At 33.0% G+C, this 13,533-nt stretch overlaps 1 protein-coding gene across 4 annotated transcripts in view; it reads left to right on the forward strand.

Annotated features, from left to right (window-relative positions):
* The window catches only part of AEBP2 (AE binding protein 2), a 53,139-nt gene extending 40,255 nt beyond the window's left edge, over positions 1-12,884 (forward strand). For 2 of the 4 annotated variants that reach the window (XM_064479083.1, XM_064479080.1), the window contains 5 exons: positions 90-214; positions 4,912-4,979; positions 6,967-7,080; positions 9,509-9,535; positions 11,434-12,884. In XM_064479083.1, coding sequence (XP_064335153.1) covers positions 90-214; positions 4,912-4,979; positions 6,967-7,080; positions 9,509-9,535; positions 11,434-11,497 — 398 coding nt within the window. In that variant the 3' untranslated portion in view covers positions 11,498-12,884. Of the gene's footprint in view, positions 1-89; positions 215-4,911; positions 4,980-6,966; positions 7,081-7,583; positions 9,164-9,508; positions 9,536-10,091 lie in introns of those variants that run through there. The other 2 variants (XM_010988839.3, XM_064479082.1) reach the window with 2 other exon arrangements.
* The last annotated feature ends 649 nt before the right edge of the window (positions 12,885-13,533 follow it).

Here is a 13,533-nt window from a genome sequence, read left to right on the forward strand (position 1 = left end):
TATTTTTGTGGAAAACTGATTGTTAATGTCTGTTTGGCATACTTAACATTTTTCTAAATATTCTTTACCTCTTTTGTTTTGACTTTTAGCACGACCACATGATTTCTTCGATGCACAAACACTGGACGCGATAAGACATCGAGCCATATGCTTTAACCTCTCAGCTCATATAGAAAGTTTAGGGAAGGGACACAGTGTTGTTTTTCATAGTACTGTAAGTATTTGATTTTTTCCCCAAATGTTTCCCACAATTTGACACTTTAATGATTAAGCTGAAATTTTTAACCTTTAATTTGAGCTATTTAGAAATATTAGAGTGGCATTTGGGATGCTAGGCATTTGAAGATCATCTCTGACTTAAGTAAACTAGGTGTGTTTTCTGATCTTTGGTTTCCTTCTGTGTAAAACTGGAACATTAAACGTCTTCTAATTCACATCCTATGTGCAGCATGCTCCTCCATCACCCCTATAATGCACATCTGAAATTTGTGTTAAATAGAAAAGAAGATAATGACTACTAAACGAAAGCTTCATGAAAGAGGGAATTTTTATCTGTTTTGTTCTGCTGATGTACCCAAGTATCTAGAACTGTGCCTGACACATAGTGACACTTAGTATAGTTCTTGAATGACTGTTGTTCAACATGGAAAAAGAAAAGTATTGAATTTGAAAAAGCAATAATAACTCATTTATTTTTGGTTACTTAGGAATGAATAGAGTTGTTCTCATACCCCTTGCCATTTTATTATCCAGTCATCTTTAAATTGGTATAGGTAACTTAGTGGAGCTAAATTTTAGACCAGACTTTTGGTGATTTAAATCTCTGAAAAGAGAGATTATTTAATTCTGGCTGTTGGAATAGAAAATACACTAAATTTAGAGTTTTAAAATAAATATTCCAAGCAAAATACATGAGAGTTTAAATATAAAAGATCAATATTGATATCTTTGCTAGATCTAATCAATTCCCCCCAATCTCTATTGAGATTTTCTTGGATTTTCACTTTTTCTTCCGTGTTAACCTTCTAATTCAAAATTTCCAATTTTGATTTTGATTCCCAGAATTAAAGGCAAAAAGGTAGAAGATTAGACACACAGGAAAGGGAATCTTTTCTGCGATGGGTGCACATAGGAGGTATGAGTTTGGGATTGAGAAGAGGTGTACCATACTTAAAGCTCTTTCAGAGAACCTTTGAAATATGGTTATCTACGTAAGAATGAAAGGGTTGGAGGAAGATTAGAGGCTTTGAAGACAAAGCTAGAATGTCTATGCTCAGAATTTAGTTGGGATTCAGCAGGATCAGGAGCTTGCTCAGAAGTGATGGTTAGAGTCCTCTGGAATTTGATAACATAGGTTTATGATTTGGTAGGTCTGTAATTTTTTTTTTGGTTGAAATCTAATATTTATTATCCAGGTTTACATTTGTATATTGTTAATAGGTGATAGAAAATATCAACCATTTTATAAGTTGGAATAAGCTGAGGATTGGCTGAAGTCATAAGAAATATTTCATGATGATTTGATAAAATAGACTTCTAACTATCTTATTGAATAAAGCAAACAAAGCAAAATAAATTTTTTATCCATGAGCTTTTTTTAAATTGAAGTATAGTTAATTTACAATATTGTGTTAGTTTCAGGTGTACAGCAAAGTGATTCAGTTATGCATATATATGAATTCACTTTATATTCCATTATAGGTTATTGTAAGATACTGAATATAATTCCCTGTGCTATACAGTAGGTCCTTTTTTTTAAATCTAATCCCATACTTAAGATTTGTTCCTCTTTCTCTCCCTCTCCCTTTTGGTAAACAAAGTTTGTTTTCTATTATAATTGTCCTTTTTTTAAAGGTCAGTAAGATGTGGTCAGTGGCCTGAGGGCTAATTTGTTCATTCATGTAAAAACTGAGCACTTACGTGTGCCAGGTACTGGTTGATACAGCAGTGAACAAAACAGGCTAAAACAAAACAAGAAAACATGCCTACACTCCAGTGGAAGAGACATGATAAAGAAGATAAACTAATAAAATTTAAAAGGAAATGAGGGTATGAGCCATTCAGTTATTAGGAAGATGAACGTCATAGCCAGAGGGAAAATAAAGCATAAAATCCTGAAGTGGGAATATGCCAAGTATGTTTGAAAATCAGCATGGAGACCATTGTGGCTGGAAGAACTGAGTGAGGCAGAGGGAGTAGGAATTGTCAGAGGTAATGGGGAGAACCTTGTTGGACTATGACCTTGGCTTTTATTCTGTGTGTGTTGGAAAGCTGTTGGAGGAGTTTGAGTAGCCATGCTCCAATGTGATTTTTAAATAATATTTATTGAAGTATAATATAAACTGCACCCATTTAAAGTGTCCAGCTCTGTGAGTTTAGACAGTTGTGCTTACCTGTGAGACAGGTACCACCACCACAGTTAAGATACAGAACATTCCCATCACTCAGAACTTTCTTGGTGTAGCTTTGTAGTTCGTCTCTGCCTCTACACTCTGCCCTGGAGAACTCACTGGTCTCTTCCCTCACATAGGTTTTAATGTGCTCACTTTGATTTCTGTATTGAGAACAGATAGTAGGTGAGGGTGAGGGAGAGAGGGGATCAGTCTTTTCAGTATGTCAGGTGAGAAGAGACTGGAATGGTTGTACTGGAGATGCTAAGAAGGGTTAGATTCTGAATATCTTTTGGAAGTAGTATTGACAAGAATTAGGGATGGGTCAGACATTGGGAATGATAACAGGAGGAAAGGATGACTCCGGTGTCTTTGGCCTGGGCAGCTAGCCAAAGGGATGGACTTGCCATTTAATGGAGTCTGTGAGGTGAGCATACTGGGGGCAGGGGAGTAGTAGGAGCTGTAATTCCGACACATCTGTAGAACATCTAATGCTTCTGTCGTGTAGGCAGATGGATTTAAGAGTTTGAGCTCAGAGGAGATGTGTGGTTACAGATGAGGATATAGAACTTTCTAACATACTAGTAGTGTTTAAGGTATCAAATTGGATAAGATCACCTAGGAAGTAAGTATTAAGTAGAAAAGAGAAGAAAACTAAGGACTGAGGTTTGGGGCTCATCAATCTTTAATGATTTAAAGAGCAGTACATCTGATGAAGTAATGGTCTACCTAATATAATAATAGTTACCTCTACATGTTAGGGAATAGAGGCGACTGATAAATAAGGTTGTGTTTTAAAAGATGAAGCAGCAGCTTTCAGTGCTTTCATTAGAGCAGCTCTCTGTGAAGAAATCCTTAGGCTCACCATGCGAGGAGCGAAGATGATCAAGAAAATGGAGGAATTGAAAGTGTGATGATGATCTTAGGAGTGTGGAAGAAAATGTAAAATTTACTCAGAGTTAGAAATAGTCTATGAAGATGAAAATGAGTTTTCAAGCTGCAGAAAACATCTGAGAGGATTTAAGGACATGATTGATACCAGTTTGTCATAAATTTAAAAAACTGAGGAATAAGAGTGATTTGCATCCCTAAGTGACATTGGGGAGGCAGAGGTGCCTTGACTGAGGAAAAGTCACAAAGGTGTGGTATAATCTGAAGGACGCTTTTTCCTGGGGAAAGTGGAGGGAAGAAGCACCCATAGTGGGAAAAGGTCTTCCTTGGAGACTGCAGGAAGAAGAGGAGCTAGGTGAGGAAGTTCTCCAGGGTTCCATGACTGTGCCTGGGAAGGTTTCTGATGGAGGTGGTTTGTGTTGAACGGAATCACTTCTGTCAGTAATCAAAATGTTCAATACTAACTGCAGGTATAACTTTCCCGGTTATTAAATTAGCTTTTATAGGAGATAGCCACATGATAGTGAAAAATTCTCTAGAAAAATGTGTATGTGAGATGCTGTGCTGTGCAGTTTGCCTAATTTGTCTTTGATTGAAGCGTTTCTTTTGAGTCTTCTCCAGAAGAGGTCAGCAGAATCCTAGTTACCAGTCAGTTGGCTTGCTCTCCTTGGTTGCTTTTCATTATGTTTCTATCTTACTTCTTTGTGGAGAGATTGTGTTTTAGCATCCTCAGATCTGTCTTTTGGGCTTTTTAATTAATCCCATTACCAAGTCTAGAATTAAGGTACTTAACTGTAGAGTTTTAAATAATGGGATTAGAAAGTATCTCAGTTATGTATGAAGCACTGTTTTTACTTCTTGTATGTTTTAAGGATGACATAACATTATTTTGTGAGACTGAAACTTGGTGAAAATCTTAAGATTTAGATTATTAAAACACTAACAGTGCTAATTTGGTTAATACAGCAGTTGTAAGAGTTATAAAATATTTTGATTTTTTTTTAATCATTACTTTAGTTTTCAGAATCTGGCAAAGAATGACAAGCATATTATTTTTCCTAAAATAGGTATTTTTGTTCTGTTTGAGCCACACTTTAACCTAGGTAGCTCCCTTAAAATTGAGCCTAAACACTGATTGGTTAATGCTTTATTTAAAATAACACAAATCAACCAAAAACAAAAAACCCCAAGCAAACAACAAATACCTTAATCATAAAAAGGAGACTTCTCCCTCCCCAGCATTATTTTTCTTTACTGTCCATTTGTTCTTTAAAAAATATTCCAGCCAATATGGATTCTTGGTTGCCTATCCAGATCAGCTACAGACTTAGTAAGTAGACATTAAAATAAACAGCATCTTCCGTGTCTTAACAAAGATAATATGGTTTCAGTATTTGGCTGTACAAAGCTTCTTTAATTCCTTTTTTTCTCTTCTTTTTCTTTTGTGACAACCTGTGATTAAAGGTGAAATTGCTACAAACCAGAGGAGAACGAGATGTTGTGGGGGTAGCATGTGGTCTAGGACGCGCACACTTAAAAATTCTTGATTAGGACCGAAAGTGTTTTTAAATCATGTATTAAAATGGTATTTTATAAATGGTTTTTATGATTTCTTTTAAATCATTACTAGGTAATAGCTAAGAGAAAAGAGGATTCTGGAAAGATAAAACTTTTGCTTCATTGGATGCCTGAAGACATGTAAGTATTTGGAATACCATATATAAATAATAGGACTGGTGTCTTATTTTTATTAATATCTTATACTCAAAATGACGTTAAGTTATTGGATTCAAATATAAAAGACTTACAGAAATGAAACCACAAAATATTTTGAAGTTGTCAGCATTAAAAAGATAAATCTGTGAAAGCTCTTAAGAGTACCTAGCTCAAGGTATAAGCTTTAAAACTACCTTTTAAAATTGTTTGTAATAAATACAAGTTGTTATAGCAACTTTAATTCATTTTTAGAATGTGATTATTTTTAGCATTTTTAATGACTCACTTAGGATGCAAGCAACTTTTGTCTTTGATTCTTTGTCTTTGTTTGAAACCTGTGCCTTTGTTTAAATAATTTATTTTAAAAAAAATTCTATTTTCCAGCACACAATTAAGGACATTTTATAGAAAAAGCAAGTGACCAGTTTTCCAGGAGTGTTACGTTTTTCTTTTGAGTTTTAGTACTCTCTTTTAGGGCAATTCTGGCCCAGATTCTCCTTAATTTAGATGTTTCATGTTCAGTTTTCCTTTTATTCTTAAATTTTTTTTTGTTACAAAAGGTAGTGAAGGTGTATCACAGAAATGTTAACAGCACCAAGAAAAGAATAAATTTAAGTGAATGAATTCTCACTAAAAATTAATATGTGGTTAACACTTGTCCTTGTTATTAAATATTTTTCTACGATATTGTTTCCCAAACTTCGTTCTAAGGAGATGTTAGTGAATGTGATGTGAATTAAGAGTTTAAAAAATTGGGGGGGAGGTGTAGCTCAAGTGGTAGAGTGCATAATTAGCATGCACAAGGTCCTGGGGTCAATCCCCTCCATTAAAAAAAAAATAATAAATAAACCTAATTACCTCTCCCCAAAACAGACAAACAAAAAAATGAGTTTAAAAATAGATTTGTGAGTTTACAGAGCATGTTAGCATATTAAAGTAAAAAAATCTGTGATAGTCAAACTTCCATTAGTATAAAACATACTTTCCACTTCTTTCCCCCTCTTCCCTTCTGGGTTTTAGGAAGCTGCTACTCCAAGATATTCTGAAATGGCCATACATAATTTATTTAATGAACTCCTTTTTACTGTACATTAGTTACTCATTTTTCTGTACTATTAAAAAAAGAGACATTAAAATCTCTTTACAAACTATGCAAAATGTTAAAGATTTTGATAGGCATTACCTTCCTGAAAGTTTGTACCAATTTCTCATCTCATCTACTACATCAGAGAGCTTATTTCTCTGGCTTATTATCAGCACTGGCCGTTGGCACTCTTAAATTTTGCATTTCTTTGATTATGAGCAAGATGCTTTTAAAACTGATTATATCTTTGGTGAATTAATGGTTTATATCCTTTGTCTCCCATTTCCTTTTTCCCTAATGAGTGCTCACTTTTTTCGTACTGATTTTTAAGAGCTCTTTTAATATTAAGGTTATTTTAAAAAAAATTGAAATGTCTGTATGTTCTTAGTACTTTGGAAATCCATCAATCCAAATACCAAAATGCTTTCATTTGAATTTCCCTATAGGATAAAATTTCTTTAAATTCAGAATTTTGGTCACCTGTGCATTTTGTCTTTAAAGTAGAATTTAATCTGGTGGGATTTTTACTTATTTCTTTGAAACTAGGTGTCAGATTTCCATCAAGTCAAGCTTAAGCTCAGTAATTTCACTTAACAAGCTAAAACGACGGGAGTGTGTTCTAATATGTGTTTCTAAGTTTGATGTGGCTTTGCCGTCAAAAATTCATAATTCATTTCCAGATTTATGCCTAAAATTTCACCTTGCTGTTTTTTACCGGGACTCTGTGTTCCAATACTTAGATCACTGAGTTTCCTTGTCTAGAAGCTTGTTAACTTAGGTGGCCCAGTAAGACTAGCAGAAAAGGCTGGGTAATGTGAAGGTATATGAAGGGTAAGTTTAAAATTGATGTTTTTTTATATATATGACTTGTTTTTTAATTCATAGTCTGCCTGATGTGTGGGTGAATGAAAGTGAACGACATCAATTAAAAACTAAAGTAGTTCATTTATCAAAGCTACCCAAAGATACTGCCTTGCTTTTGGACCCAAACATATACAGGTAATTTAATTCTCGATTTGATGTTTCATGTTCCACTTTTTGAATTTTAATCTTTAATCTCCTTAAGTTTTGGATATAAGATTAGAACTTACTTTTAAGTACTTAATTACAAAATCAAGCACATGTTGCTTTCTGGAGCTTTGTATATGGAAATTACATCACAAAGGCTTATAACTTGTAGACTCTACAAAGATACTGTTTTGGTGAAGTTTATATGCCAGGTTAATTCCAACTTTACCTTAAGTAGCTTAGATTGTGATATACATAGTATTTTGAAAATAAGTGCCTTTTGTTGAAATACGTAATTCTTTTTATGGTACCAGAAATGTTGACCTGGGAGTATACCACATGTGTCCTAAATATCATTAATGGTTGAATTTTTTAAACTTATACTCTCCCCCGACTTACTAGAAGAGCAGTTTAAATATTATTGTGTTTGTTTTTAAGAGGTAGCTCAGCGTGTTCTCGTTTCTAACAATTTTCTGATCTGACCTTTGTTTTAGCGCGCTGGGCATATGAAGGTATAGGGGGGAAAAGGAGAAGACCCCAGCATTTCTGGCTATGTGCTGACTCACTTTGCTAGGTGCTTTACACATACTTCATCCTCACAGCATTCCTGTGAAGTAGGTGTTCCTGTCTCTGTTTTACAGATTGGAAATCTGAGGCAAGAGGTTAAATAGCCTGCCCAGGGTTACATAACCAGTACGTGACTGAACTCCATACTGCCTCTGTCCAGATGACATAAACTAGCATGATTACACGTGGTGAAAATGCTTAAAAGGCACTCTTAATGGGTGGACTTTCTGTATTTTAAAAAGGAATTGTAATTTAATATATATTTTACATAGGAACAGGCTGCATGAGAATAAGATGACGTATGATGATGATTGATAAGCCCAAATATGAATTTAGCTATCATAAGGAGACTACAGTCTATGCCAAATTTTGAAACAAGTAAATCTTCTTCGTTCTGTGACTCAACTATTTAAAATGTTACTCAACATAGTGGGATGCCTATACTTTGAGAAATCTCCTAAGAATGAAATTCTAACATAATGGCCCTTACCATGTAGGAACATTGAGATTCTTCAGTTTTCCCTACTCCCGACTTTTAAAGTATTTTTTGGTGAGGGTGCTAAATATAAAGAAACTTGTTTTTTGTGGGATGAGCTAGGTTATCAAAAATTAGAGAAGACAGTGAAATGACATTAAAGGAGAAGATTCAGGGACATCCACCACCAAAAATATGAGAAAGTTAGGATTTACTTTTCTCTTTATCTAGAAAAATAATTGAATATTCTTTATTTACTGGTAGATAATTTAGGGTTTATTTCTGCTTATTTTTTGAAAGGAGTAATTAAAATTAGCATTCTAAGAGAGTGGTATTTTGGGAGAGCCACCCTGCTATTAGGACTGGTGGTAAACATCCCCTTGGCAGTGCGTTGACAAAGGGGCATGAATCTTAATTATAAGATAAGACTAACGTCTGTGTTTCTGCCCTGCATTCTACTCCCCACTCTCTGTAGGTCTTCCTCTTTCACAGAATCAGCTTACTTTTGCTGTTCTTATGCTATGTAGGAAGCAATTTGGTATTTTTAGTGAAAAGTGACCAAAAAAAATCATTTAAGCTCAGAACTGATATCCAGAAATACATAGGAATTGCATATCACATGTTCTTTCTGAGTGTAATTCTGTAATTCTGCAATTCTTACTGATTTCTTGGGTAATAAAGATGTTCTTAAGACATATTAAATGCTTCTGTGGAATTAATCTTCTTTAACTGTAAACCACCCTCCACCCCATCTTAACATTTAATGTTAATAATGGTGGAGTCTAAACTTCCATTGCTTCTACTATTCCAGTAGTTAGAGTTAAGTCTTCCCTAAAGTGGTACAGAGTCGTAGGACCCCCTACATTTGCCATAGTGTAACATTTTAACAGTGCCTTGATTTTGATTGAGAAAACTTGTGAAATTAAGTAAGAGGGGGAAAAGCAATTATTCTGATTTGTTTTAGGAGAAATAACTTGCATAACTTATGCATATCTCAAAGTAAAAGCATGGCAAACCTTCCAAAAAAAATGATATTAACAAAATATGAATGAATATCATATTTCAAAATATGAATAAAAAGAACATATTTGAGGTTTAAATATTAGTTTTAAAGTTCTCGTTCATTAAAATGTATGTGTTAAACATGATTTTTTTTTAGAAACACATTATCAGGCTACATAAAAAGAATTTATTAAATAGCTATATTATGTAACTAAATTTATGTCCCATTATGTGAATGCTTTGGAAATAAATAGTAATGATGATCAGAGATCGTCCCATTGCCTACATTGCCTATTTTTCATACATATTTGTATTTTTGAATCACTTGTTTTCCTGCAGTTGAATAAAAGAATATTCCTTTTTCTCTTTTTCTAGAACAATGCCGCAGAAGAGGTTGAAGAGGTAAAAAATAAATAAATACATAAAAAGCAAACAAGCGGGGACACCTGCAGTCTTAGTCACTGACAATGGGTTTAGTAAAAGTTGCACATTAGAGTCAACCCCTTTCCTTTTTTTGTTTCTTAAATCCAGTATTTAGAATAATATTTATGCTTAGTGTAAACATTCTGTGAATGAAGTAGGCTCTTCTGTGGAATATATTAATATATTACTGTATATCCACATTTTCATGGAATGGTACTGTGGGAGACTGAGCAAACACTCTTCTGGCAACTTAGTGGAACAGCTTCTTAAAGGCTTTGCATGCTTGCTGCTTTAAGCTGCTTTTTTTTTTTTTTTTTAAAACCCTTTAGTGATTACAGTAGTTTATATTGGAAAAACAATTACAACATGTGCCCTTACAAATACCAAAAGCACTGTAAGGATAATTGTCTTGACAGTGTCTATTGATTTGAAGTCATATTAGGAAATACTTAGACAATGAAAATTATCAAGAGATAATTTACCTTTCAATTATGATAAATAGATGTGATTGGTTGCCATTTGTGTTCTTTTGCAGAACTCTGATAAGAAAAGTGTTCAATTTGTATTTAAGCAAACAGTGAACGACATTTGCAATCAACTAAAAATTCGTCTATCGAATTAGGGCTGAAAATTTCTGTTAAAGAGTGTTGCAGTATGTCTGGTGGCTCCCCTTTCAGGACTAGGGTTATCTCATGGAGTACAGTATGTTAATATTTACCTATATAACTAATCTGTTAAGCGGTTTTTGAAAAACCTCTATTTCAAATTATTTGAATAATCCTCATATTTTCATTTTAACCTATATAAGCCTCTAATTTTTTTTTCTGAGGAAAGCATTTGGTTTATGAGTTTTTTTCTTAACATAAAAATTGTATTTTTTTTAAAAGTATCTTCAAACTGAATCCTTTATACACCAAAGTTGGTTTTGAAAAGGAAAATAAAATCACTTTCTTGCTTAGTAAGCAGGAAGCCATATGGATTTTTTTAACTTACAGAAATGGAAATAAGTGTAACTTGTTAGTATTGTATCAAACAAATGTTGCATAGAGATAATAGAACATTGCTTGTAAATAATTCAGCAGATTTGTAATATATTTTTATATTATGAAATGTACTGTAGATGTTTTTCTAGAGGCATGAAAGTTAAATGTATATATTATGGGTAGAAATAATATTGAAGGATATTGTAATTCACTAGTGCTGCCAGAGGAATTGTTAATAAAGCACCTTCTTTAACAATAAATGTCTTTTGCAGACTTAAGGGACTATGTACTACTGTTAATATCTATAAGAACAAAACACATTGAACATCCTTCCAGAAAGTCTTTGAGGGAGGACCTATACCCATAATAGAATTATGGCACTCATTTCTGACAGTGACCGTGAAATCAATTATTTCCTTACTGTTGGAAGGACATATTGTAAAGTATGTGGTTATATGCAGTCAAACTGCAGAAAATACTCCTGATTGAGGAGTCTTCACTTTACTACAGTGATATAAACCAGCAGTTTTTACACTAAAATTTTTTAAAGAAATGATAGACAAAAATATAGAATTAATAAGCCTTTGGTTCCAAAATGGGAAAGGTTCCATGATACATAAATCATTTCTCATTTACTTAAAAAAACCTAAAAAATAATAAAAAAAAATTATGGGAGACTTTATTCGTTAACAATGGGGTAAAGAGCTATATACATGAAATGAGTCATAAAATTAAATGAAGTGCAAATAAAAGCACTGCTACTATAAGACATTCTGGAATGGTTGTTTAATAAGGGTATTATTCATATGATCTGTAGCAAATGTGATTTTATTTTTAAAAAGAAAAGAAAAGCAGTGTGTTTTCTTACTATTTTTTTGTTGTCTTTTGCTTAAGCACTTCATCAATTGCTTTATTCTGTATCTACGAAGTAATCTGCAATCTTCTTTGTTCTTTTTAAATTTTGATTTGTTATAAAATTGCCAAATAGAAGTGTTTCAGATATATAGTTTGTACTTGTATTTTCTATTTTATTGCCTCATGTTCTTGTAAGTCATTCTTAACTGACCGATGATTGTAGACCTTGCCTGAATATTTTTTCTAATAAAACAAAGCAAATCACATTTAGCTTCAGAATTGTAACAATTCAATTAAGTTTTAAAACGACATCTGAAATATACATCTAATATTTTCTTCAGGGGCACAGCAAATAAACTAGTTTTCTCATCATGTAGAAATACTTAGACATCAAAACCAAATTTCATGGTTTTTGCATCTGAGTACTCGATCACTCATGATGCTCTGCTGCTTATCTGACTTTGTTCTGATACTATTTACACACCAAAAGGAATATGGAATTAAAATGTAGTTTTATGACTTGTATACACACACACACACATATGTATACATGCAATTATGATTGGGAAGTAAGTGTCACTTTTTGGTTTATAATGTTCATTTAGTGATAACTATCCATCTGTGTTACTCCTCCTGCCCCTGTGCCTGCGCGCCACCCCCTGCCCCCACTCCCGCCATATATGACATATTTGTAATATGGCACCTGAAGTAATCATTGTGTTTTCAGCAGCAAGCAGAAGTGCAGCCCACGGGCATACCCATTCATTTACCTGGAACTGCTTTCTCCCTGTAGTGGCACAGTTGAGTCATGGCACTTTATTGCTTGAAAACCTGAAGTATTTACTACCTGACCTTTTAAGGAAAAATTTGCCAATACTTTGTTATAGTTGATAAAATTTTTGGAAAAATAAACCTAGACTGCACAACTTAATATGATAGTATTTAATATCACTTTAATATGACAGTAATTATCTTGGTAATAAGCCAGCACGTCAAATTTCAGTGAAGCTGTTTCATATACATTAGAGTAAATATTGCCATATTAGGTGCATGCAACAAGTTTGTTTTTTTTTTTAAGATTTTACATTTGATTTCTTAATCATTATTAACATTTTGCCATTTGTGTTTTGTATTTTGTTTTACTCAATAGGGCTAAAAGAGATTTTGTAAATTAGATCATGTTTAAAACACAAGGCACATCTGCTCTATCTAAAAGAATCTTTGAAGTGGAAAGTATTATAAAATTTGAAGTTTTTATTTTTCTAATAAACTTACTTTTTCATATATAAATTTTCCCTGAAGTGGACACACATTACCTCTGAATTTCAGATGAAAGGAAATTAAGATGGACAGTAAATAACTCTCAGTGCATATTTTAAGATTTGTTTTACTCTCATCGGAAGCACTGATAATCATGTCAGTAAACCTTTGTGAAACTTTTTTCTTTCACACCTTAATAAAATGTTTTAAATATGCAAGTATTCTTAAAAGGCTAGACTTTGCTGCAGTTATTTAAGACATATTTTACTGTTTGCTATTTGGATTCTATTTTTCAGTACTATATAGTTGACAGAAGTGTTAGATATTTGAATAAAATGTAAAAATGGGAAAATACGGTTGGAGTCTTTAACGTAGTTGATGGGGGGTGCATTCTATATGGTTACAGCTTTTTTTTTCTCCTTTATATTTAAGTTTTTAATGCCTCAGCATAAGGTCTCTAAAAGACAAAGAAAAATTTTTAGTTTAGGTAGATTCTTATTATGATAAACTGTTACATTTATTTGTATAACAGCCTAGAGTTATAGACCTGCAAGGAGATCCTAATACATAGTCTTTATTAAAAGGGGAATTAGATTTTATGTTATTTGAATGTCGTCTTTTTTTTTTTAAGACAGAAGTGGCATGTTTTGAGGGGGGTTCAATGAAAAATATTTTTCTATTCTAAAAACTAGAAAATATTTCTTAAAAGGTAAGATTTTTAAAGAAAATGTCATATATTTGTCTTTTTAAATAAAGAACCTGACCCTAGTGGAGGGTGTTTTGCAATTCCAACACTATCTTTTATATAAATAAAGTCTGAGGGTTTTTTTTTAATGTTATTTTGTTATTTCTATGACCCTTAATAGTCTTACAAATGGA

Source organism: Camelus dromedarius, chromosome 25, assembly GCF_036321535.1.
Source record: "Camelus dromedarius isolate mCamDro1 chromosome 25, mCamDro1.pat, whole genome shotgun sequence".
NCBI lineage: Eukaryota > Metazoa > Chordata > Mammalia > Artiodactyla > Camelidae > Camelus > Camelus dromedarius.